This window comes from Juglans microcarpa x Juglans regia, chromosome 1S, assembly GCF_004785595.1.
Source record: "Juglans microcarpa x Juglans regia isolate MS1-56 chromosome 1S, Jm3101_v1.0, whole genome shotgun sequence".
Lineage (NCBI taxonomy): Eukaryota > Viridiplantae > Streptophyta > Magnoliopsida > Fagales > Juglandaceae > Juglans > Juglans microcarpa x Juglans regia.
Window position 1 is genome coordinate 8,538,807 of NC_054595.1, and position 24,959 is coordinate 8,563,765.

At 39.2% G+C, this 24,959-nt stretch overlaps 2 protein-coding genes and 1 long non-coding RNA gene across 4 annotated transcripts; 1 reads left to right on the plus strand and 2 right to left on the minus strand.

The window, feature by feature from the left end:
- The first annotated feature begins 5,618 nt into the window (after positions 1–5,618).
- LOC121246600 lies at positions 5,619–7,021 on the plus strand. Its single transcript, XM_041144785.1, has one exon. It carries the CDS (start codon positions 5,670–5,672, stop codon positions 6,687–6,689), a length of 1,020 nt encoding a protein of 339 aa, XP_041000719.1. The 5' UTR covers positions 5,619–5,669; the 3' UTR covers positions 6,690–7,021.
- Positions 6,796–24,289, minus strand: LOC121246599 (ribosome production factor 1). Of its 2 annotated transcripts, XM_041144782.1 has the most exons (11): positions 23,920–24,288; positions 23,751–23,831; positions 23,159–23,254; positions 22,915–22,998; positions 22,750–22,819; positions 22,469–22,551; positions 14,375–14,454; positions 14,036–14,134; positions 13,831–13,939; positions 7,194–7,283; positions 6,796–7,048 (listed from the first exon to the last, which is right to left on the minus strand). In XM_041144782.1, exons 1-11 carry the CDS (start codon positions 24,184–24,186, stop codon positions 7,010–7,012), a joined length of 1,098 nt encoding a protein of 365 aa, XP_041000716.1. In that variant the 5' UTR covers positions 24,187–24,288; the 3' UTR covers positions 6,796–7,009. The 2 variants fall into 2 exon arrangements, with proteins under 2 accessions (XP_041000716.1, XP_041000718.1); XM_041144784.1 differs by lacking the exon at positions 23,159–23,254 and having other exon boundaries at positions 23,920–24,289.
- On the minus strand, positions 15,986–20,442 carry LOC121246601. The gene is made up of 2 exons (XR_005937148.1): positions 19,401–20,442; positions 15,986–19,114 (listed from the first exon to the last, which is right to left on the minus strand). It is a non-coding gene; the product is annotated as an uncharacterized LOC121246601 (long non-coding RNA).
- Positions 24,290–24,959: the final 670 nt, after the last annotated feature.

Below are 24,959 nucleotides of genomic sequence, written 5' to 3' on the forward strand. Positions count from 1 at the left end.
CCTGTAGCCAATAGCTCCTGCACTATTTTATCAATCTCATCTTTTTGGTAATAGGGGTAACGATAGGGTTTTATAGAAATGAGTTTGGTGTTAGGTATGAGCTCTATGGAGTGGCCGTGAGTTCGGGGTGGTGGGAGTCCCTTAGGTTCTGAAAAAACATATTCAAAGTGTTGCAGTATGGGTTGTAAGGCTGCGGGAATTTCAGAACCAGCTTGTGTAACAGAGGGAGTTTCCCCTTCAATTAATTGCAAAATGACTCCTTTCGTCTCTAACTTGTTCAGCATGTTAAGAGACCCCTCCTCAATCATTTGGCAGTTGTTAACCCTTGCATGTTAATCTTTTTATCTTGATAACAAAACTGCATATTTTACTTATCAAAATCCCACAAAATTTTTCCCAACTCACGTAGCCATTTAACTCGCAACACCATATCACATCCTACTAATGCAATCACATGCACTTCTGATAAGTGTTATTTTTATGTGATTTTTATCACTCTTTTATTTATGAAAAGTGTCATTTTCCCTTCAATACTATTGATTTTATTTTATTTCTACATATTTTTATTTATTTTCTTAAATTTAAAGGAATGAGAAGATTTAGTGCAAAAGGAGAGCATTTTGGTACAAAAAAAGAGACTACGGATCCAGACTAATGAGAGGAAGTGAGATCTGAAGAGAGCCAATGAGATTTGAGAGAGGAGCTTTGTCCCGTGGACAGTAAAGATATCTTTCTCGCCCAAAGGTGAGGAGATTTACCTCTGAGTAGGTGAGGAGACTTGTGACCAGAAGGCGTGACCAGAAGGTGTGAAGACTTGGCGACAAGGCTCTAGGAGGTTAGATTGGGCGACTAGTCTAAACGATGTCGTGGGCAACAACTAGAAAATGTGAGATGAGTGTTTCATCCCGGTCGGGGAGTCTTTTTAGTCAGTAGGTGAGGAAAGGGCCGTGTGGTCTTTATGACCTCCACGCCTGTTCATTTATGACCTCCACGCCCATTCATTTGTGACATCCACGCTAGTTATATTCAGCACACACGACATCTACTCGGTAGGATAATTTCTCCCGACTGGGATCAATCTGCTGCTGACCACCAAATCCGAGTTCCGAAATCAATCTATTTGTGACCAAATCCTCCTGAAGTCCGAATTCAAGCCGCATATCACTCAATCATCCATTTTAGATAATCTCGTTATTGTTGGGATAATTTTCTTTTATGTTAACATCTATCTTTAAAAATTATTTTCTAGATTTTTAGGTTAGATTGTAGCCGCAGTTATCTTGTTTCCAGATTTGAATTTCGACATCTATTTAATATCGACTTGTGAGATAAATAGAGAAAGTTTTTGGAGTTCTGAAACAGAGTTGAGAGTTTTTATGTTTTGGAGTCTGAGTTTGAGTTTAGAGTTCAAATTTTTATTATTAAAGTGTTCTTTTGAGAAGGCAAAACTGGAGGACAGAGGCGAGAGTCGAATGCTTCATCAACTTCAATAAAGAACACCAATTTTATTCTTTTTTTTTTAATTTCATTATGAACTAAATCTATTTTATAGAGTTTTGATGTAGCCTAGTATTGAACACAGTTTATATTCCAAATTATTTTATTTTCAATATTTTCGTGATTGAGTATTTTATTCCTTGTTCTTAATCCTTGCAATTTTCTAGCTAACTATTATTCGATCTATTGAATCATAATGAGACCGAGAGGTGATTTGTGATTAAAGTTCTAGGATTAAACACTATTATTTAAGCAAAAACAGAAATGCTTTACCGCGACTAGTGTGATTTTCAAGAAAAATTCAAAGAACTTAACGAGTCTCAAATTAGTTAAATTTACATAGAGATGTGGAGTTATTAGTTAGAAATATTTTTGGTATTATTCTAGAGAAAATATTGAATAGTTAGGAATTTTTATCATCAAGTTGGGATGATTGAGATTTCTATAACAATGAAGAATAAATTGTGTGGGATTTGTTAGGTGAAGTCAAACGCTCTAAATCTATTCTCATTAGAGAAACACTACTTTGCCCTCCCATTTGTACCGCTTCATTTGACCACTTGGCAAAAAAAAAATTTCTTTTTACTTAGTGATAAAAGAAGTGATTTTAAGTGTATTGATGTATTTTCTTTTTACTTTGTACCGCTTCATTTGACCACTTGGCAAAAATGTGAAAAGAAAAGAGGAAAAAGAAAACACTGGGCGGTATGCCTAGCGGTAATAGTAGCCCCACTCTTCTCATTATTTTTTAAAATCTTAATTTTAATGTTCTTTTCTTCAAGTTTAATTTAGATAAACCATTCTTCAAATTTCAGTTTTCCAAATAGTAATTAATTTAGTCAATTTCAATACTTAATAGTATAATTATTCCTTATGGGTAAGATAACCGTTTTCTTTAAAACATTTTACTACTTGTTACGATTCTATGTACTTACAGATTATATTTTTAAACGAACAACTTCTACCACAAAAGTCGTGCCTTGAATTAAGATTTTCACCTCACTGCATTTCCCTACACTAAGGACAATCTCACCATTTGCAACCTTTACTTTAACCTTCTCCATTTCATCTAAGGGTAGGTTAGTTTCTTTATATTGCTGGGTCTAAAAAATTATGTGTAGAACCTGTGTCAATCAAGATGGTAATCCATTGCTTCCCAATCCTCTCATTCAGTCTCATGGTTTTCGGGTTAAGGGATCCCGTTATGGCATAGAAAGATATTTCTGGGTTATTTTGGGCTGCACAGGTGTCTATGGTTGCTAAAATTTCTTCTCCCACATCCCCTTCTATCTCTTCAATCACCACACTACTCTTGCCTCCCATTAACACTTCTTCAAGCAAAAAAAGTTTGGGATTTTGGCACTTATGCCCTGGGACCCACTTTGCATCACAATAATAACATAATCTCTTTTCTCTTCTTTCTTTCATTTGGTTTTAGTTGATTTTGTGTATGGTCAATGATGGCTTTAGGGTTGGCTTGGTATTTTCAGATTGGTGGGAAAAATGATGGTTTGTGTTCCTTAAGATACTCGGTTCAGAGGAATAATGGAGTTGGCTTTTGGATTTCTTTTGGTTAGGTTGATGTTTTCCTCTTGTATCTTGGCTAGGCTGTAGGATGTGATTAAATTGATAGGGCTGAACATTCTTACTGGTATTCTGATTTCATCCTTTAATCCACTTAAAAAACAGCTTAACTTGCATGTATCTGAGATCCCTCTCAACCTATTTGACAATGTTTCAAATTTGGCTTGGTAATCCTTAACAGTAGTAGTTTGCCTTAACCTAATGAGTGCCTCCATGGGGTCATCGTAGGCATTAGGTCTAAATCGAACAAGTAGTACTCGAGTGAACATATCCCAATCCAGGATTTGAACACTTTGTTCCAAATCTTGGAACCAAATTAGTACTTTTCCCTCTAGGTGAAAAGAGGCCAGTTTCACTCGGCTTTGGGGTTAGTGTTATGAAACTGAAAAAACTAATTTACTTTATAGATCCAACTTGCAGGGTTTTCTCCATTGAATATAGGGAAATCCAACCTCACTGTGCGTGCTTGGACCTCACCTTGCTGTTGTTGATGGAACTATTGCTGTTGATGGAATTGTTGCTGTAAATGAAAATGTTGTTGCTGAAATTGTTGTTGTTGTTGTAACTGCAATGGTTCATGGTCATTTCCTCTTGGCACTCCCAAAGAAGAATCCCTAGATTTAGGACTAGGATTTCCCTTTTTTAGCTTAGCTGTAATGATAGCTAGTTATTGTACAATAGCTTCATTTTGCTTTTTGAGTGTTGCCATTTCTGTCTCTGTTGATTTCTTTAGCTCCTGATATTAGGATCCTGTGGATTTTTTTAGGGCATTGAGCCCATCTTGCAACTGATTTAGCCTAGTACCTTCAGCCATAAGGTTATATTTTGCACAGGTAAAGGTGTCTCTTGATACCACTTGTAACACGCTGGATAAACACTCTGGAAAAAGCTTCCCTAAGGGGAGGAAGCTTTTTCAGAGCAGGGAGCGAAGAAACAGATAAAGGAGAAAAACTTAAACTTTCATTCAGATTTTGCATAAACCCCAGAGTCTATTTCGGCGCCCCTATAAGCAGGAACCCTACAAATCATAAAAGGCCATGGGCCTGAACTGGACTTTCTAACTTACAGCCCATAACTGAAATACAAGATGATAATTAAAGAAAGCAAGTAAATAGATAAATGGCCTAGGGATAAATCCCTTAAGCCCGCACACGCTAGGCCCAGCCCGTCTCCCTTAGTCAAATGCCTCAAGTCTTCAGACAAAACACTTCAGTTCATATTTCACTTCGATCCTCACGTGAGCCCTAGGGTTCCTTCGACTTAACTCAACTCAAAAGCCCTCTTTTCGAAAACTCCCATATGCTCCTTGACCATGCTGCCACCGCCGCCACCTCTCCCTGGCCTAGCTGTCACCGGCAGCCTTGTCACAGAGTGTCACGGCTTTGAGGGTTACGTCGGCGTTGGCGGCAGCTACTGGTAGAGAATCTACAACTTTGAACACATTAGGGCTCGGGTTTCTAGATCTGGTCGAGAGAGATGGGAGAGGGTCACAAGTGATGAGGCTTTAAGGTTTCTGGTCTGGTCCTGGGAGAGGGTGGGTGTAGAGGGGGGTGGTTTTCTTGTTTCCATGCGAGATGGGAGGCGAGGGGATGATGGGCTCTAGAGAGGACCGTGCGAGATGAGAGGCTCTGGAGAGGGGATGAATTTTAGACCGTGCGTTATCTCTTGATATGCTGTCACATGGATCTAAAATGGGAAGCCTACTTGGCACTCGCTCATTGGAGGGCTGTTATTTGGGGATAATAGACGAACCGGCAAAAGGATTTATGCCCATTTGGATTCGGAAAGTATTTTATCTTATCTCATTTCATCATTACAATTTTCTCAAATTTTTACATAAAATATAATAAACAATTCAATTTTTTCAAATCTCAAAACAATAATAATATTATAACAATATTTTTTTCAACTTTCATATTTCATCTAAAACCATCTTATCTCATATCTGAATCCAAACCAGTCCTAACTCTTATATTTATAGAGTTTGGATTGATTGCAAAATAAATTTTTCTTTGGATAGTTGCATAAAAGAAGGGAAATTTAAATATTTCTAGATTAATTCTGTAACCAGATTTTATAAAATATTCATGAGTTTTCAAATTGTAGATTTTGTAAATGTGGTGAATTACGGAATTTTAAGTGCTAAGTTTTTGTTGATTTGTAATTGCTAAAATTAACGATATTATGAATTTAAAACATGAAAATTCATGATAAAGAATAAAATAATCAAAATTGAGCTTCTTCAAACTCTTTCCATTAGTCCTATAATCATCTATCAAGTCAAGTTGCAATCATCTACCGAACAACATTGCTTTGAAATCAAGCTGCCTTTCTCAACCTCCTCCATGACCGAACCCCTTGCTCACTTTCACCTGCACCAACCCACCTGTGATATTGCTTCATTCTAACAATTCCAATATCCTACTTTCTTTGTTTTACTAAAATAAAAGTGGTCTCATGGCATATGATATAAGAAGTCGAAACTTCACGATTCTAGGAAAAAATAAACAAATAAAATAAAATTTATTTGTTCACCTCTCTCTGTCCAATACGCCTTCAACTGAAACATCTCAACTAACGGAAGGCCAATGTTCTTATATTTGTTAGATCAATGCCATCATTCCCACCACAAAGACATACCAAGAAAAAGAAGAAATCGTCAGGCAAACACCATGATTAGGCAACCACTGCCTCCACCACATTCAGCATTTCAACCCGAATGGGCGGTGTCGGAAGATGTCCGCATCAAATTCTTCAAATGCGTTAGATGGCAGCTTGAAGAAACCATGGATCCCATTGACTGCCCTTATCATTACTTCTGCGACAGCAATTACCCTGGCAACTATCCACCTGCTGTGGACATACTAGTATTTCTCTTCACACTAGCCTCATACTTGACAACCCTGGTCATTATGGCAATGGACATATCAAGAAGAGGGCAGCCTTCCCTTGGTCAATCAAAGAGATACCTACTACCATCTGGTCCAGTTTCCCTCCCAGTAATCCTCTTGACACTGGCAAAAGGGCACCGAATCGACGCCGTGTTTCCTCTCTCGAGCATTGGCCCTGCAATCCTCCAATTGGTTCACATTTCTGCTCTGACCTTCGACCAAGGGGCTAACAAAGACCTCAAATATGCTTTCTTTGAGGCATCAACAATTTCTGGAATTTTACATGCAAGCCTATACCTGGACACCATTCTCCTACCTTACTATACAGGTTTTGATGCCCTAGTGACGTCAACCTTTTCAGGTGAGTGTGCATCTTGTGTGTGTAGGAATGATGTTTTGATTGTTGGAGGGTTGTTAGTGTCCTACAGAGGGTGGTCACTGACCACATTTTCAGTTGTGGGTGTTCTATGCTTAAGGATGGTCTGCAGACTTTGTGGACAGAAAACAGCCAATATTATACTAATTAGGCCGTGGCTGGAAAGTGTAGCTTGGATCTTGATATTGATGGACAGTGTTTATCTAGTGACAAACTCCCCACCAGAAAGACCAACTTTGAGAGTTGCTGCTTTTGGAGGTATATTCGTTTTGATTTGCCTTCATGTACTCAAAAGGGCATGCACCCTCATGATAGAATGGAATACCAAGTGGAAGGAGTAAAGTCTCATTTGCACCTCAAAGAGGATATACAAGGGCAATTATCAGGAGACACATAAATTTCAAATGAACTAGAGATTATAATGATGAGACAAAACAACGAGTTCCATGTGTAAAATAAATTTTTTTAATGATTACCAAATACACAAATGGCCAAAACTGATCATCTAAAGGTATCAATTATCATTAAATATAAAAGCGAGTCAGTCAGAATATTGAGAGTGACGAGTATAACTTTCAACCTCTTGTCACGTACCACCCCTCCACCTGAAAATGCTTCTATTCCACTCTGAAGGAGCATGATAGAAGTATTCCAAAGCAAGTCACAAGAAAAATCTCCTTCGGCTTGTGTCCATTTCCGGCTAACATTCAAATTGGGGAAGGAAACAAATAGAAGTATCAGAGGCATGAGCAATTTTCTTTTTCTTTTTTTTTTTCCCTGAGAACAAAATTAAGAGATGACATCATATCGAAAGAGCAGCTTGATTTGGTTTGTAAGTGAAATACCTTGTGAACCCACTCATATTCCCCGCCTTTGGTATCAAACGTGCCATTCTGCAGGCTGATCAACTTCAGTGTAAAACGAGGGCCGCACTCCTGCGTATTTATCATGTTACCATACATTTTATAGCTGATGCAGACGTCAATCGATAAAAAAATATAGCCCCATACAATTGATTCTAAACTTAAAATGAATGCATCGGAATAGTTAATGTAGGTCCAGAGAAGTACGAGGTATCTACAGGGTGGCTATAGGAGTTCATAATTCAATTTTATTTCATAAAACTTTAGCAACTTGAGATCTGGAGGTGATTTACTGATTTCAATGCTGACTTGATATCTTCTAAGTTCTAACAGGCAACAAATTTTTTTTTTTTCTTTTGAACTTATCTACTTTACAGTTCATATATTCTATCATCGATGTAAATGTAGCAAAGGAAGCATTTACATATACATTTTCCTGCTCTTGTTTCCCTTTTTTTACGGGCAACTGAAGATTTATATCATACTAAGATTTAGGACAAAAAGAGAGAAAAACCATTTAAATCCAACTTAATATCTAATCACATTCAAACATCTACCAAAACAAGGGAAATCCACTCTTTAACTTCAAAGCCAATCTTTGGAAAGGGAAGGGGGATCTCTTTTACAAAAAATCAATTCTTCCATCTAGTCTCTTGCTCCTTATCTCAGACAGAGCACAACGGGTAAGGAAAGTGTTGTTAGGCCGGAGTTCTTTTTCTTCAGGGGTCCAGCAGCATTTGGTGATTTCATTATCTAGGCAACCTGATTAAGCTATGTATACAATCAAAACTCATTGTATCCAGTACCTAGGAAGCAATACATCCCAATCCCTTCCCTGACTTCCATCTATTGTAATGATCAGACTCTAGGTATACAAGGGGTCAAGAGGGTAATATAGGCGTTTACATTGATAGAGTGGGTGGTCATGACCCAGCCCTTTAGAGGTCTAACCCAAAATTTAAAAAAAAATAAGCCCAAAGACCAACTCATGTAAGGCCCAAGCCTGCCCGTTTGGAAGAGAAAAACTGTGCCTTTTGACCAATGCCTGAAACCCTCCTCTTATTTTCCCCATTCAACTCTTCATCTATCTCTCATCTCTGCGGTGAGCAAAATACGCCTCCCTCTCTCCTGGTCACCTTCCTCTCTCCCACATTGTTTCTCTCTCTTGCGGCAACGCCACTGCAGCCACCATGACCCAGCAACAGCATCTTTCCCTCTCCCAGTCTGTTTCCTCTCTCTATCCCATGTCCAGTTTCTATGCCTCTCTCTCTCTCTCTCTCTCTCTCTCTCTCTATAAGAGCTCCACATCACCGCATGCCACTCCACTTCATTTCAGCCCTGCCACACAATGCCACCACACTTGCTGTCTCCCTCCCTCTTCCTTAGTCTCTTCCCTTCTCCCTGTGTTCTATCTCTAAGTTTCCCTCTGTATTGTTGTTGCTCTATTTCTCTCACATGCTCATCTGCTTCCCACTGTCGTTCCGCTCCACCACCCGCTCAACTCAAATTTTGTTGCCAACAAAGAATGTGTAAATCACTTAAACCATCATATTGCGGGTTTGATGATTTGATGTTAAAGTCCGGTTCGGAATTGGTAATTTGGTGGCTATGTCAATCTATATGTTAATTTCCTGAAGGTGGGTTCGGTTGTATCACAGCCAAAGGGGTGTAAATAGGTTTAATTTCAGTGAAAACTGGTCAATTAGGTCTCAGGTTGATGGTTAATAGAGATGTAACGGGGTACTTTTATGCAAGTAGTTAAATTGTCTAAAACGAAAGTTTGTGGTTGAAACATATTGATGATATGTGGTTAGACTTGATTAAATGGGTCCACACGTTAGGTAGTGGGTGTTTACAAAATATTTGAATATATGTATCCATAGTTGGAGTAGTTTAGCTAGTTATAGACAAATTTTTGGAAGTTCTTTTGGGTTGGCTTAAAGTAGGGTAGTAAACGGGTTAGAAGAATTGGCATTGTGGGATTATTGTCACGGACAGGGTTTTAATTTGTACTTAAATCTTGGAGATTATATTGTAGTCGAGTACATGGTTTAAATGGAAGTAGAGAGATTAGTATGGTCTGGTCAAAGGGAAAATTTTTGAAGCTTTAAATGCTTTATTTTATAGAGTGAAAATGTGATAGCCCCATACTAAATTATAAGGGTAGGTGGTGTATCGGATCCTACATTGCTTAGGAATGAGAAGTTCTTGCTCTTTATAATGGTTCCAATGAAACTCGAATTGTATCATTGACTAGTCCTTTTGAAGTACAAGACTAGATGTGGCTTAGGCCTCCCTTGGGGCGTCACAGAAAATGTGTTTCTATTGGATGTTCGTAGTGTGGGTTGTTGTATGGGGAAGAAATGGAATCTAATTAGTTCCGGGGAGTATAAGAATATGCTTGGGAATAGATGAAGGACTAGATTGAGATTTGGCATTGATCAGGTGTCTAGATTTGTTTTTTTCTATAAAAAAAAATTATTAATATCAATATGCGTAGCCAAGTATAATGAATGTAAACAAGAGAAAATACCTAGATAGGGAGCAGAAATAGATATAGGAAATCATGAAACATTAAGCCCATGATAGGGAAATGATCTGAACAAAGCCCAAGAGGGAGAAATTAGAAACCTATTCAATCTAGACAAAGCCCGATTGGATGACCATGGGAATGCTCCTCCAATCGCCTGGGAAAAAGACGTGCCTCCCCCGATCTCTCACTTGGGAATGTTGAAGCCACCACCAATGCACCAAGGCATGTCCCACCAATCCAAGTTTGGCCCATAAACTCTGAGAAAGGCCCACTTGAAATCAATAACCACCTTTTTAAAAAAAAAACAAGCCACTGTAAATTCCCCAACACACTCCTCAATAAATGTAAACTCCGAATGATCCTACGAGAAATATATTTAGTCCCTAGACATTCTAAGTTAAAATCTTCGGCTTCATAATACAACCAGTTCTACCCTCCCTCTAGTCCTCCACCAATGCACCATGGCATGTCCCACCAATCCAAGTTTGGCCCATAAACTCTGACAAAGGCCCAATTGAAATCAACAACCACCTTTTTTTTTAAAAAGCAAGCCACTATAAATTCCCCAACACACTTCTCAATACCTGTAAACTCCGAACGATCCTACAAGAAATATCTTTAGTCCCTGGTCATTCGAAGTTAAAATCTTGGGCTTCATAATACAACTGGTTCTACCCACCCACTAGTTCTCCCTAGACTTGGACTACCTCTCTTAGCGTTATAGTTGATTGCCCAAGTAAAGACGCTTTAACTCCTTGCTCTTCTTAGATTGCCCAATTGACCTACCTCAATTGCAGTGAGTAGTGCTATGAATTGGTCCTCGAACCCTCAAATGTAATCCCCACACACTATTGTATCTCGTTAACCTTTTGCAAACCCCAATGCGATGGTGAACTAGCTATATTGTTGATCAGTGGAAGAGATATCGAGGGGACATCTTCCACATATAGCTCCAAATTATACACCAGGCCCTAAATATTCCTCCTCGTAAGGCACCAATGATAACGCCATCATTTCCTCCACACTATCTCTAGCATACAAATCCAGCACCTCCTCAACAACGACATTGTTGCTGTCACTACCTTGTCCGAAGCTGTGTTGACCCACAAGGTGCCTAAAGAGGTACTAAGAAATTGGTTCTATCTGTCACGGGTGGTGGGGCCATGATAACCATTTGAAGTTTTGGGTTGGTAGCAAACCCAGAAACTCCGCCAAGTCCTAGCAATACCTCAAGTTCCTTCACCTCCAGCATGGGTGTTGTCGTTTCATCAAAGAGAACATTGACCAGAGGTGTGACACTCACTGGTGATCCTCTCAATGCCACTTTGATAGACCCACACCTCCCCAAGCCTCAGCGTTACACCATTTTCCTTCAACGCCGGCGTGGGTGCCATCGTTTCGTTGAAGAGAACACTGACCAAGGGTGTAGCACTCATGGACAATCTTTTCTATGTCACCCGTGGTGGAGGGCAGTCTGTTTCAACCAGCTCTATATCGATACCCGACTTAGAACCCACTTCGAATATAGATGACTTGATTTTCAACCGGATTCTCCTTTTGATCCACCACACTCTCCTAGATCTGGATATAAAAATTGGTCCAAACCCAACTTTCTTGTTTCCTTTTATCCGATTTTATAGAATTCGGCCCATCTCTTATCACACCCAAGCCACTCCTTTGTGTAAATGACTTATGATTCAGGCCAATCACGGGCTCCCCCTTATTGGGCCTTACATCCCCATTACCACCTCCTGAAAGAAAATAAAGTTTCGAAAATAACAAGGCAACTGCTGCCTTTAACTCGACAAGCTGGTTATGCATCTGCTTTAGGGACTGTTTGGGAAGTGAGATGATCTCATCTCATCTCAAAATTTCCTTCCCAAACATCACTCAAACACAAACACTTTTCAATTTCAAATATTTAACTTTTTCATCTAATCATTACCTAATCATTACAATTTTTTCAAACTTTCAAACAAAACTCAAAAAACAATAAAACTTTTTCAAATTTTAAAACAAAAATAATATTTAAAATAATATTCAAACAATATTTTAACTTTATAATATTTTTATTCAAATTTTTCTCTCATTTCTCAAAATCTAATAAAACATCTTAACTCAAACTATTTCACTACTATTCACAAAATTTTCATCTCAACTCATTACCCAAACATCCCCTAATGTATTTCTTTCAGTCATATTGCCATTGGAAAGACCAAAACAAAACCATCCCTTGTTATGTAAGAAACAGTTCTTAAGCTTTAAAAGGAGTCAGATCCCTTCTGCCTTGGGTTATGTCCATGCGTGATCTGTAGAGGCTTTAGATCACTTTCACAGTTCCCCTTCCTGCCCCTATTATCAAACTGAGTCACTGAAGCATGACCCGTATTCAGAGCTTCCGCATATGATTGCCTCGCCACTGTGGTTGCGCTCGTTTGCTTCAGCTCCATATTGTTGTTCTCATGACCAGATGTGTTCTTCTGGCTTTTCTCCCATGACCCATCTCCATGAATGCGAAAAAACAGAGCAGCGAATCTTCGTAACTAGACATCAACTTCCTCCCAACCCAGACCTTCATACCCTTCTCGAATGACTAGAACACCCCGCCGACCTCCACCATATTCGGTAAGATTTAAAAATCTAACATCTATGTTGGAGCATCGTTGAGCCACAAAGGCTCTATTTCCTTTGCGCATGTATTTTATAAATTCTGATTGCCTCTCTGCCTGAAACACTGCTTCCACCATAGCAACCAGCCACCGTATACCACAAAGACTCATAGCTACAAACCTCCGAACCCTTCTGCTCTCCACAATTTTTATTAAGGACCTCCATGCTTCTGGTGAAAACTCGAAAACCTTTGATTCCACCCAAAAGCGCACAAACTTACCCATAATAATATGTGATCTAAAGTAAGAAAAAAAGGGAATGAAATAGAGAACTATTTCCGGCAATCATCACCAGAAATAGCCATCAGTGCACCCATATTACAGTTGGGTCAATATATCTAATGTATTTTGGGCCATTGGGAACTGTTATAGAATTTTCGGTATGATTTGCTTTATTCTTAAAAGCAGTGACCAGTTCTATTAACTTATAGCTTGTGTTAATTATGTTTAGGTTACAACTAATTTTTTGCTTGACATGGCTGTGAGGCAATTCAATGGTATTAACAAGTTCAGGGAAGCTGTGCTCCTATGCTAGATTGTTCTAAGATTAATTGAGGTTGATTTTTGAGAAACTTGCATGTTTTGCTACGAAACTACCCCAGTTATTTTTCTGCACTTCTCTCTATATCTAGATATCTGAATTGAAATTGTCATGAATGGTGTAGAAATGAGTACTTTTTCCACGAAGTGTTTTCTACAGAAAATTGTGAAAATGATCTCTATATTGATGTAGTCACTTGGCTTCCAAGTTTAATAGAGAATTCCACCACTCTTTCTTAGCCGGCAAGATGCACAACCTCGCCACGAGGGTAAACATGACCTCTGATACTGATACTGTTACTATTACCGTTTCTGCTATTGCTTAAAGGTTATGGTGCTTTCTGATTGTTCTGTTAAAGATTTTTATGAAATTCAGCTTTGTTGTTTTGGCAATTTTGCATTCTCTGCAAAGGTACTAGCTCCTGTCTTGACCCTAGTATGCATTCACTGCTTACTAAGTCCATGGACTCACTTGTTTATTTCCTAACTTTTTTTCCAATGACATTACTGATCGCATCAGTATCAGCAATAGATGGCATGAGGGCAGGATTAGAATAGTGGTGAGATAAGTGTCAAGTGGCACCAGAGTTTTGTCAGATTTAAGAGAATATTTATAGTTTAATTTATTCTCCTTGGATGAACTTTTGAGAAATAATGAGTGTCATTAATAAATTTTTTATTTAAGTTCTTACTATTATTGATTTTGGTTAAAAGGACTCACCCCTGGGTAGGAAGTGTGATAGTGGAGTCTTGGGCTCAATTCCCATGTGTTTATCAAAAGGCAGGGAGGGAGAAGGCCCTTTTGGAGAAATTTGTGAAGGGCATAATATCAACTCTAAATAAAATGCGACTAACAAATAAATTAGTTAACACAGACCTGAAGGCGGGCAAGAACTTTTTCTTGAGAGGCTTTCTCAGCCTTTGCATCCTTGGCCTTTTTACTTTCAGCGTCATTCTGCTTACTTTCTTTGCTTTCAAAAATGTACCTGAACACAACAGGATGTCTGTGTCAGAAAAGCAAATCATATGAAATAAAACAGGATTTTTAATTGAGGTAGCTTACAAAAGCTACAGAAACAAACCGATGATGCCGGAAGAATATAAAGTCTCGTTGATTGTGGAATGTGACAACTCGCCGACCACGAAAATTGGGATCTTGGGGGAAAAGTGTCTGTATTAATCTAAAGGTAACAAAATAATAAAGAAATCTATTAAGGACAGAGATTTGAAAAACACTTGATTAATTGGAACACATATATCGGATATGAAAACAAAGATGCGCTCAACTTATTCAACTAAATTATTAGACAATATAAAATCTCAGGTTCTATGTTTAATTAGCAGCACATCTGCATAATTCTGCAAATATGACTCCAAGATGTTCATCCCTAATTACATAGAAAATAACAAAAAGAATGTACCTTCCAATACGATGACCCAGGCGTGTTGTGAAGTTATTCAGAACAAGCTCAGGCTTGTGACTGGTTGGATTTCCATGATTCTGAAAGCAAAATGGAAGGGGAGGGGAGAAAGAAGGGACGATGAATACAAGAGAGCAGAACTTCTTCAAAAAATCTTTATAATATATTAGTAACATAAAAATCAGGCGGTATCCTACTTATGAAAGAAAAAACTAATAATATTACTAGAGTGAGTATAAAGGTCCTTTATATGCCCATAAATTCCTATTTCACTTCCTTGGTTTTTTCAAATTTCTGTTTTTGTCAAATCTTCTTTGAGTTAGCCTAATGCTAGTATCCAATAAGCACTTGCAGCAAATGTAACAAATTTTGATCGGTTGTACTCATCAACAAATACAATAGAAGGCAATATTACATGTAAAGAGTCAATATCTTTTTTTGATCGATAATATGAGAGCAATATTACTCATGGTTCTGATTTTATGCAACATTCAAATTAATGTTTCAACCAATTTTCTTGAGTCAACCTATAGCTAGTTAACAAATCAAATATTTAATTGAACCTGCTAGCAGCAATATCTTTATACAAACTTCTACCCAGCATGAATACCCAACTGCCCTTTCCAGCAAGCCAATAACTCCACCACCCTTATAGCATAATCCGCTTCATCCCAAGGTGAAAAATCTAACGCCACAAAGCTCTAGCCTCTTCATAGTGAAGCAGGATATGATCAATTGATTTCCCACTATTTTTCAAACATAACACCAATCAGTCAGCAAGGTGTGCTTCTTCCTTATGAAATGTCGTAAATACAAAGAATGCCACCCTACCGGGGCTCTAGTAGTGCCAAATGCTATTCAGAGGAAAAAAATTATACTCTTGGGGTATAAGAACATGGCAGAATGTGGAACCACAATGTTCTCCTCCTGGATGGGATGTAACGACCCATGAAAATTGCTCACCACATTTACGCTATAACCCCCAAAAACTAGTCCATTTGAAGATTCCATAGAATCACTAGAAAGCCCAGTTTCACCAAGGAAGTAGCCAATGTGGGACTTGGCACTAATTACTATATTTATAATCTACACACTGTGCGTTATTCATATTCCCGATGTGGGACTAGGATGTTAGATGGGAGCCCAATTTCACCTAGAAAGTAGCCAATGTGGGACTTAGCACCAATTACTAATCCACTCTAAACACCTAAGGGTTGGCTCAATTGGTAAAGACCTTGGTCTTGGTAGTATGGTCCCTCCAAGGGCTAATGTTCGAATTCTCTTGGGTGCCAACAATCTCTAGTGGCCATCAAACTAGGGGATTTTCTCCTAAAATTACCCGATGTGTACTTGTGGGAAACTCCTTGCCGAGGGCCTATGCACTCACAGGATTAGTCGTGACACTGTTCTGGGACAGCAGGTGCCAATAAAAAATATAATAATAATCTACCCACTCTGTGGACTACTCATATTCCAGATTTAGGATTAGGGTGTTAGATGGGATTCACCATGTCATATCTTCCACTCCGCTCAACCTAGTTGATTCTGTTGGTAAAAGTGCGCTTAAGCGCAAAGCGCCAAAGCTGAAGCGCTATGCGTACCAAAAGTGAAGCGCATTTACAAAAGCACGCTTTTTGTGGCTTTTGGTGTGGGCTCAAAGAGTAGAAGAGCACGCTTTTGTAAACTTTAACAAAAAATTATAAAATTATCACTTCAAGACCTAGAACATTATAAAAATCAAAGTAGATGGATTAATTTGATTGCTTATGTTAGCATAGAAGTCAATACCTATAATTCTTGAGCTTTCTTGGTTGTGGCTTTTCGGGTATATTTTGATTCAACCATGTACATTAATTTGATTATGGCTATCAAATATTATTTTTTATGAGTGGCTATCAAGTATTGTATATGTGCATATTACGTAAAGATCAATAGATTTATATTATGTTTAAGTAAAGCTCAGCCACCATGTGGGTGGCCTAGTTTTGGCCACTACATGATGGCTGTTCCATTTTCGTTTCAACGTTGGCTGTAAAACAAAAAAATACTTCTATTTTTAATTTTTTTATTATTACTTGCACTTTACTTCATTCAGGCGTGCGCTTGTGCTTTGCACCTAGGCTTTAGAAATTGTTTGTGCTTAAGTGCGCCTAACACTTTCACAAACACTGAATTGAGTACGGGAGCTAAAAATTGTGAAAAATAAATGTACTTTCCAATCATGTGTCAAAGGACCAGAAATTGATTAAATTGTTTATGTACATTGGGAGATTGTAGATGGTCGATCACCAAAAGATATCTAGCAATTTGTTTTTATATAGGTAAGAAAAGATTTTATTAATCCACATAATTAGGCAAGGCCTGAGTACACAGGGAGTATACAAAAAGCATAATTACAAGCTAAGTGCTGCGAAAAGCAGCATAAAAGTCATTAAAAGATGTTCCATTCAATACAACAGATGAAGCCCAAAGTAACAAAGTATGATAAAAAAAAGTCCCTAAACCCTTCCGGTATGCACTCCTTGTCCTCGAAACGACGACTATTCCTCTCATTCCATGTGCACCACATTAGGCATAGAGGCACCATCTTCCAAATAGCCGTGATCTGCCTATTGCCCCGGAATCCTCTCCAGCATGCCAATAACTCTATCACTCGTTTAGGCATTACCCATGCCATACCAAGCCTTGTGAATATTTCATCCCATAAAGCCTTAACTACTTTGCAATGAAGAAGAAGGTGATCTGCTGATTCACTGTCATGTTTGCACATGAAGCACCAATCTATTAAGTAGAGGCCACACCTTCTCAGCTTGTCAATAGTCAATATTTTCCCGTGAGATGCTAGCCAACCAAAGAAAGCCAAATTGAGGAGAGCATTACTCCTCCATATGAACTTCCAAGGGAATGCAATGGGGGGTGGATCGATAATACCTTATAGTAGGATCGGACTGAGAAGTTCTTGTTCCCTATAGATGTCCAAAGCAATCGATCCTCTCCATCTACATGGAAGTTCAGCACGTAGAACGCGCTGAAAAAATCAGCAATATCTCCCATTTCCCAGTCCTGTGCCGCTCTAATAAATCTCACTAACCATTGGGTGGAGTTAGAGGAGATGGCCATATTATCAGCAACTGAGGCATCCTTATTGAGTGCGGTCCTAAAAAGGGAGGGAAAAGCAATCTTCAATGCAACATCGCCACACCAAGTGTCGTGCCAAAATCTGACTTGTGTGCCCCTACCCACCGCAAGCTTGCAATTAGCAATTAAGTTTTCCCAACCATTACGAATAAATTTCCACACACCCACGCCGTAAGGCCCTCTTACTTCATTAGGGCACCAACCTCCCCAAATGCTCCCATATTTAGCGTCGATAATTTCCCTCCAAAGGGCATCTCTTTCCCTATGACACCGCCATAACCATTTTCCTAGAAAAACCTTATTGAAAGTTCTCAAATTACGAACCCCCAATCTGCCATTGGACAAAGGTGTGCATACCTTATCCCACTTAATCAAATGGAATTTTTTCACAGTCCTCAAAACTGCCCCATAGGAAATCATGAAAAATCTTCTCCAGTCTATACACCACACCTGCAAGCAAAGGAAATAAAGATAAAAAGTATGTGGGGAGATTGGATAGTGTGCTCTTAATTAATGTGGTTCTACCGCCTTTCGACAAGTAAAGTCTCTTCCATCCCGCTAGTTTACGCTCGATCTTCTCAACAATCTCATCCCAGATTGCCTTAGATTTATGAGGGGGCCCTAGAGAGAGTCCAAGATACTTCAATGGCAAGGACGACACCTTGCAGCCCAAAATGGCAACCAAGTCACTTAAGTTATTAATTGAGCCAACTAGAACTATTTCAAATTTTGATAGATTCACCTTGAGACCAAAGATTGCTTCAAAGTAGAGCAAGAGGGCTCTTAGGGAGCAAATCTGATCAGGATCCGGCTCACAAAAAATCAACGTGGTGTCAACGAAAAGTAGATGAGAGCGTGATAGACTACCAATTTGAGGAGCCATCTACAGAGAACCCCGAGATGAAACCCCCTATCCGCCATCCCTTTCATCATTCTACTCAAAACATCCATTACTAAAATGAATAGAAGAGGGGATAAAAGGTCCCCTTGCCTCAAGCCCCGAGAGCTATCGGGGGTGCCATTAACCAACACAGAGAATCTGACCGTTGTGATATAATGCTTCATCCACTGGCACGACCTTTCCCCAAAGTCGTACCTACCAAGTATATACACCAAGAAATCCCAATTTACATGATCAAAAACTTTCTCCATATCCAATTTGCATAAGATACCTGGAATACCGGCTCTGACTCTACTCTCCAAGCATTCATTCGCAATAAGGACCAAGTCTAGTATTTGCCTTCCTTTTACAAAGGCATTTTGGGACGTCGAGATGATCTTCCCCATGACTACGCTCAACCGCTGGGCTAGCACTTTGGAGATGATTATGTAAACCCCGCTTACCAAACTTATGGGACGAAAATCTTACACCTCCACTGACCTTGCCCTTTTCGAAAAAAGGACGATAAAAAAAACATTGAGGCTTTTCTCAAAATTCATTAATGAGTGAAATTTGAGAGAGACCTTCAAGATGTCCTCCTTGACAATGTCCCAACTAGCCTGGAAGAAAGCCACTGTGAAACCATCTAGACTCAAGGCCTTGTCTTTTACCATCCCCTTTAAAACTTTAAGCACCTCCTCTTAATACTCTCTCCAACCAAGCTGCACTTTTTTTTTTTTTTTTTTTTTTTTTTATATTGGGGAACCTTTCCAAGGCAAGGCCCTTAGGACCCACCCCTGCAGAGTAAACCCCGGTCTTGTACACTGAACCCTCTAAAGTTTCTCTACACGGAACTAGTTAAACCATTGGCTTTCCACCAGGTGGTTTGGCCCCAAATGATTGTTTGCACCCATGAGGTGTTGAACCTTGGACCTTGACGGGAGTGATACCCCAAGATCAAGGCCTTCACCACTTGGGCCAAGCCCTTGGGGTTTCTAACCAAGCTACACTTGGTGGATCAATAGAATCAAAAATCAGCCCATCGACCTTGGGCCTCCAACAATGTTGCTCCTTTAGGAGAAGGTCATAATAGTGGACAATGTGATCCTTTATAGCTACATTGTCTGAAAGAACCCTCTCTTCCGAATGAAGAACCTCGATGGCATTGGTTCTTCGATGGGAGTCAGCTACTCGATGAAAAAACTTTGTGCTCTTATCCCCTTCCTTCAACCGAAGGACCCGAGATTTTTGCCTCCAGGATATCTCCTCCATGAGTGTATTTTTTCCAGCTCAGCTACTACAACCATTTTCCTTACCTTCTCATCATCCGAGACGGCCCCAGTCACCTCTTTTACCTCGAAACGCAGCAGTTCTTGAAATGGATTATTCCTTTGGTCATTTATGTTTCCAAAAACTTCCGTATTCCATTTTTTTAGGTCATTTTCAAGCTTTTAAATTTCCATGCTAAAACAAAACTGGGAGTACCAAGATCTGATATGAGGACCACCACGATCTAATCTTATCTGTAAACTCATCTACCTTCAACTACATATTCTCGAATTTAAAGTATCTCCACCCCTCATGGAGACCCATGCAATCCAATAAGAGGGGGAAGTGATCCGAGTAGAGCTTGGGGAGGCTTTTTTGGCATAGGTTGGGGAAGTGTGCCTCCCAGGAGGGAGAGACAATGAATTTGTCCAGCCTAGACCATGCCCTCCCATTAGACCAAGTGTAGTCAACCCCAACTAGAGATAGGTCAATCAAATCCAGCTCGAAAATTAAAGTTGAAAAGATGGCCATAACAGACCTTGAGCTAGAAACCCCTGACCTTTCACTCGAAAATCAAGTGATGTTGAAATCACCTCCAATGCACCACGGGTCATCCCACCAGCTACACAAACCAGCGACCTCATCTCAAAGAAGCTTTCTATTGTGGTCATCGTTAGGCCCGTAAACTCCTACAAATCCCCACCCAAAACCATCATACAGACTTGTGAAAGAACAAACTACCGCAAACTCTCCAATGAACTCCTCCACCAAATCAACTACTCTCTTGTCACACATCACCATGATGCCCCCTGAAGTGCCCTTTGAAGGAAGGCTAGTCCATCCCACATAAGGACAATAAACTACTTACTACCTTCCTGTCAACATACTTCAGCTTAGTCTCCTACAAACAAATAATATCTACCTTCCAATCCTATATTAAGTTTTTCACTCTAAGGCATTTGTTCGAGTTATTCAAGCCCCGAACATTCCATGAAAGGATCTTGGGCTTCATGGGACACCTAGGTTCTCCCTGTCATTATGCCTCCCCCTACTAGCACTTCCTTCCCTTGCGTCATAATTTATGGAACAAGATAGCCTCTTAGGCTCCCTTTCTTTTTTAGAGGCAGATCTAGCTATGAGGGGTTGTCCTACTTCAATGGCCGTAAGTAGTGCTTTAAATTGATCCTTGAATCCTACGCAGGAGATCCCTCTGCAATGCTGTATTTCATCAACCTTCTTCAAGACCCAATCTAACAGTGAATTAGTCCACATAAGTGTTAGAGGCAGAGAACAAATAGGACGGGGGTTGTCCCCGTGGTCCCCCAGATCGAAAAAGGGAACAATATCTCCGGACACTTTGCAAGCCAAGTATAAATCTGACCCAATTGATGCCTCGTCATCCGAGAGTGCCTCATCTTCGGAAACAGTCTCCTCTTCTTCTTCTTCCACCGTACATAGAACCCTGGAAGGGGTCTCAGTTGCTGCCATCATAAGTGGCCCCTTGGATGAATAGAATCTTGGGCCCTCTATCCAGCAATTTTAGGAGGCCACATTCAATAGTTACTCATCCCTCCCTCAACCACTACCTAACCCTCCCTCTTCAAAGTACCAGATTTTCTAAGTTGGTGATGATGCCAATAGAGCCAAATTGTGACTTGGCAACTATCGCAGTTGTCAAAATTGTAAGGGCCTAGGAGTGAGGGCATCTCTACACCTACCGTCACATCCTTGATTGAGCCCTCCCCTAACCTTCTCGAATTGGGTCACATCCCTAATAGAACCACTTTTTCTTGGCCCCTAGTTCTTTTTAGTGTATTAGACCTTAGTTGGCTTTGTTAAATCCAATGAAAAGTTGGGCTAACTTTTGTGGCGCCAATATAATGACTTTCAAGCATGGGGGTGGTTTTTCTTGATAAAGTGGCCTTAGTTCGATTTAACGTGGCTGATGTAGACCTATCCTAATCTTAAGGAGCAGACTAATCTTACCCCTACCTATCCTAATCATATGGTGCTTGGTTTGACAAGGAACCACCCAAAGTCTTTCTTTTGTGGTAGTCTAATCTTATGTTGACTGCCAAATGGCTTATAAAAGTGAGTGCCACCTTCAAGGGCTCATTGGCAAAGTATTCCTAGCCCCCTGATTTTCTTCCTTTAGTATGGCGATGAATCATTTAGGACCTTTGCTCTTGTACATCCCCATAGCTAAAAACCTTCCATTGTTATTGGAGCATTTTTGAGCTATGCAAGCTTGGTTGTCAACTCTTGAAGATATGACAACGCCTTGTGTTTCTCTAACCTTCCAAATGGCCTCTTATCTTTTTCATAAATCATAACACATTGACCTTTCCTAAAAACACAGAATGAAGAAGACTTCTGCTCCTATGAATGATTTTGAGAACACATAGCAGTTCCTTAGTTGAACACTCTTAAGCCTCTCCTTCAATGGAAAACCGACTCTAAAATGGCATCATCTTGTTAGTTATCCAAACTCCACATGTTTTGCAAATGGGATGCAACACAAAAAAATAATGCATGGAAAGAATGGAAAACCACTACCAGCGCGATCATGCTTTGATAAGGGATAGAGAAGAAATAATTTTGGCCAAAAATATCTAAGAACTTAGTTAAGAATGATAACGAGCGTAATGAAACAAATGCAAGAATGAGAGACACCACTAGCTGATTAAAGGCAACTCTCTGCCTGCTTTACCTTATAATACACTTTTAATGTTTTTAAACACAATGGATCACAGACTGCATCAGCCAAAGAGATTTTACAGACATTATTAAGTCATGAGCAAACAGACCTTAATATCCTTGCGTAAAAGAAGCTTTGAAAGCTTGAAATGAGCAGTTGGTCCATCAGGCAAGCCAATTATTAGGAGAGCATCTACAAGACAGCCAAAATAGCTGACAGTAAGAATCATTATACTTACAGCAGCAAATGGGAATGAAAACAAACTAAATTATCCTGAAAGTTCACTTATAAAAAATTGATATTCTAAAATTCCAAGGAATGGAAAATAAAGCCTAAGATAAACATTCACATTACAGATCCCCTATGATCATGGCAAGAAGCTTCACTAACCTGGTTCCCGGCGATTGGTGTGGACAACTATAATAGAAGTGAAGTCCTTCTTGTTTGCGTATTCTACAATCTGAAAAATGAAACAAGGAAGATAAGACAAAAGGATAGTTACAAATGGATGAACCTCATGCTCTTGTCCTCGTCTAGGGGGAAAATCCAACGCACCTTTTTCAGGTCATACGTTCCTCTCTTGTAGTAATGTGCATTTGGGATCACAGAAAGAAGCTCTGATATGAAAGCAGGTCCCCTCTACAAACCAAACACATAAACCAAAGATACACCAAACGTATAAGCCGGCATCTTGCAAATAGAATAGACATCTAGACTGACATAATATTAGAGATGTTCAGTCATGATATGCCTCTTAGGTGGATCAAGACAATTACAAATGGCAAAAAGGAGGACTTACAGTAGAATTGAAACGGCAAGTGGTGATTAAAACTTTTGGAATATGCTCACGCTTTAAGATTCCACTAAATTCATCGGCATCATTTCCAGCAAATAGCTGCGAATGAAAACAATCAACATGTCCACTATAACAGTTATTCATCCAAGATATTTTGGCACTCAAATCAGATTTAGATAAATATAAATGCCTCAAAATCAATAGTTGTCCAACTGTAGTAAAAGTGTGATAAGGTCTCCACTATAAATTTTAAAAAAATTGAAAAAAATGTGACCACTATAAATTTTGAAACATTAGCCTCCATAGTACATAAAAAATTACAATAAGGTAGACATTCAATTAGTATATGCAGAAGAAACTAGGGGATGAACCATAAATTATATCAAGGTCCTTAACATTGATTACAGTTTGCAACATGGGCAGCTCAACTTAGTTCCATGAACTCTCGATGCAAAAATCACTTCTAGATATAACATACTTAGGGGCCCTATCTTCTAGTTCCTAAAATATATAGCCATTCCACAAAATCCACATAGCAAATTAAGAACTCAAAAGAAATAATAAATAAACCCAGGAAGAAAGGGGGAAAAAACACCTCTTCATCGTCAGGCTTGCACACGGTCTCATCAAATTCCCGGGTGTTTTCAATCGTACGGGGAACGCTCTTTGGCGGAGGCTGCATGATTACAAAACGACCTTCTCATTAATCAATCTCAAACTTGAAAGGAAAGAGGAAAAAAAAAAAAAAAAAACGAGCGACCGACCTCCTCCCCGAGCTCGAGAGCACGCTTCTCGGCGGCGTCGCGAGCCTTGATTTTCTTGCGCTTATCGAGCTTCTTCTGATGCTTGAGCTTGGCGTGCACCTCCGACCTCTTCTCCTTGTTCTTTATCATCGAGGGCAGTATCTCCCCCTTATTCTCAATCTGCTTCTTCTGCTTCTTCCTCTGCTCATTCTCGTATTCCCCATTCTCATTTTCTCTATCGAACCTGTCTGCTGCTTCGCCTCTGTTCTTCCTTCTCTTTTCCCCCATCGTTGATCTTTCTGCCTACCTTTCTATACTCTGCACACGGCTGGAGGAGGAAGAATAGAGCAGAGGGGTTTGGCTGTGCCTGTTAGGGTTTCTGTAAGGGGAACAAGCGGAAATTTATTTTGGTATAATTACTCTTTTCCCCAGACTATATCTCAAATTTTAGGAAGCGACCCCTCCAAACTATTAAAATTACTGGCCGAGACCATTTTTGAGCATGCACATTTCTCCCAAGGCCTCACAGGTAAAATTAGTAAATTACACCATAAATTCATAATCTCTTTTCTACTTGCATGGAAGGATGTAACTGATTTGAGTCTGGACATCTTTTGGGTTGTGAAAGTTGAGTTTCATGGAAAAATTATTTAGGAATTGGTTCGAAATAATTTTGATCACATTTCATCTCATTTATCTCATTTTCTTCTCAAATACAAACATTTTTAAACTAATTATTACAATTTTTTTAATCTAATCATTACAATTTTCTCTAACTTCTAAACCAAACACAAAAATCAATTCAACTTTTTTAAATTCCTAAATAAAAATTACATTCTAATAATATTTTAATTTTATAATATTTTTTATTCAATATTTTCTCCCTACTTTCTCAAAACTCAATCTTAACTCAAACTATAACATTATTATTCACAATTCATCTTATTATTATTTACAAAATTACCATCGCATCTCATTCTTCAAACATCCCATTAAGTTGAAGTGGCAAGTTTGCCAGGTCATAGCATGAGTTGGAGTCGGGTCCAATTATTTCTTGGGTT

Coding starts and splice junctions, on each gene's coding strand:
- LOC121246600 (XM_041144785.1), top strand. CDS start 5,670: ATGTTCTTATATTTGTTAGATCAATGCCATCATTCCCACCACAAAGAC.
- LOC121246599 (XM_041144782.1), bottom strand. CDS start 24,186: ATGGGGGAAAAGAGAAGGAAGAACAGAGGCGAAGCAGCAGACAGGTTC. Junction 13,940..14,035: donor ATATTCTTCCGGCATCATCG/GTTTGTTTCTGT, acceptor TGTTGTGTTCAG/GTACATTTTTGAAAGCAAAG. Junction 7,284..13,830: donor AAGTTCTTGCCCGCCTTCAG/GTCTGTGTTAAC, acceptor ATAAATACGCAG/GAGTGCGGCCCTCGTTTTAC.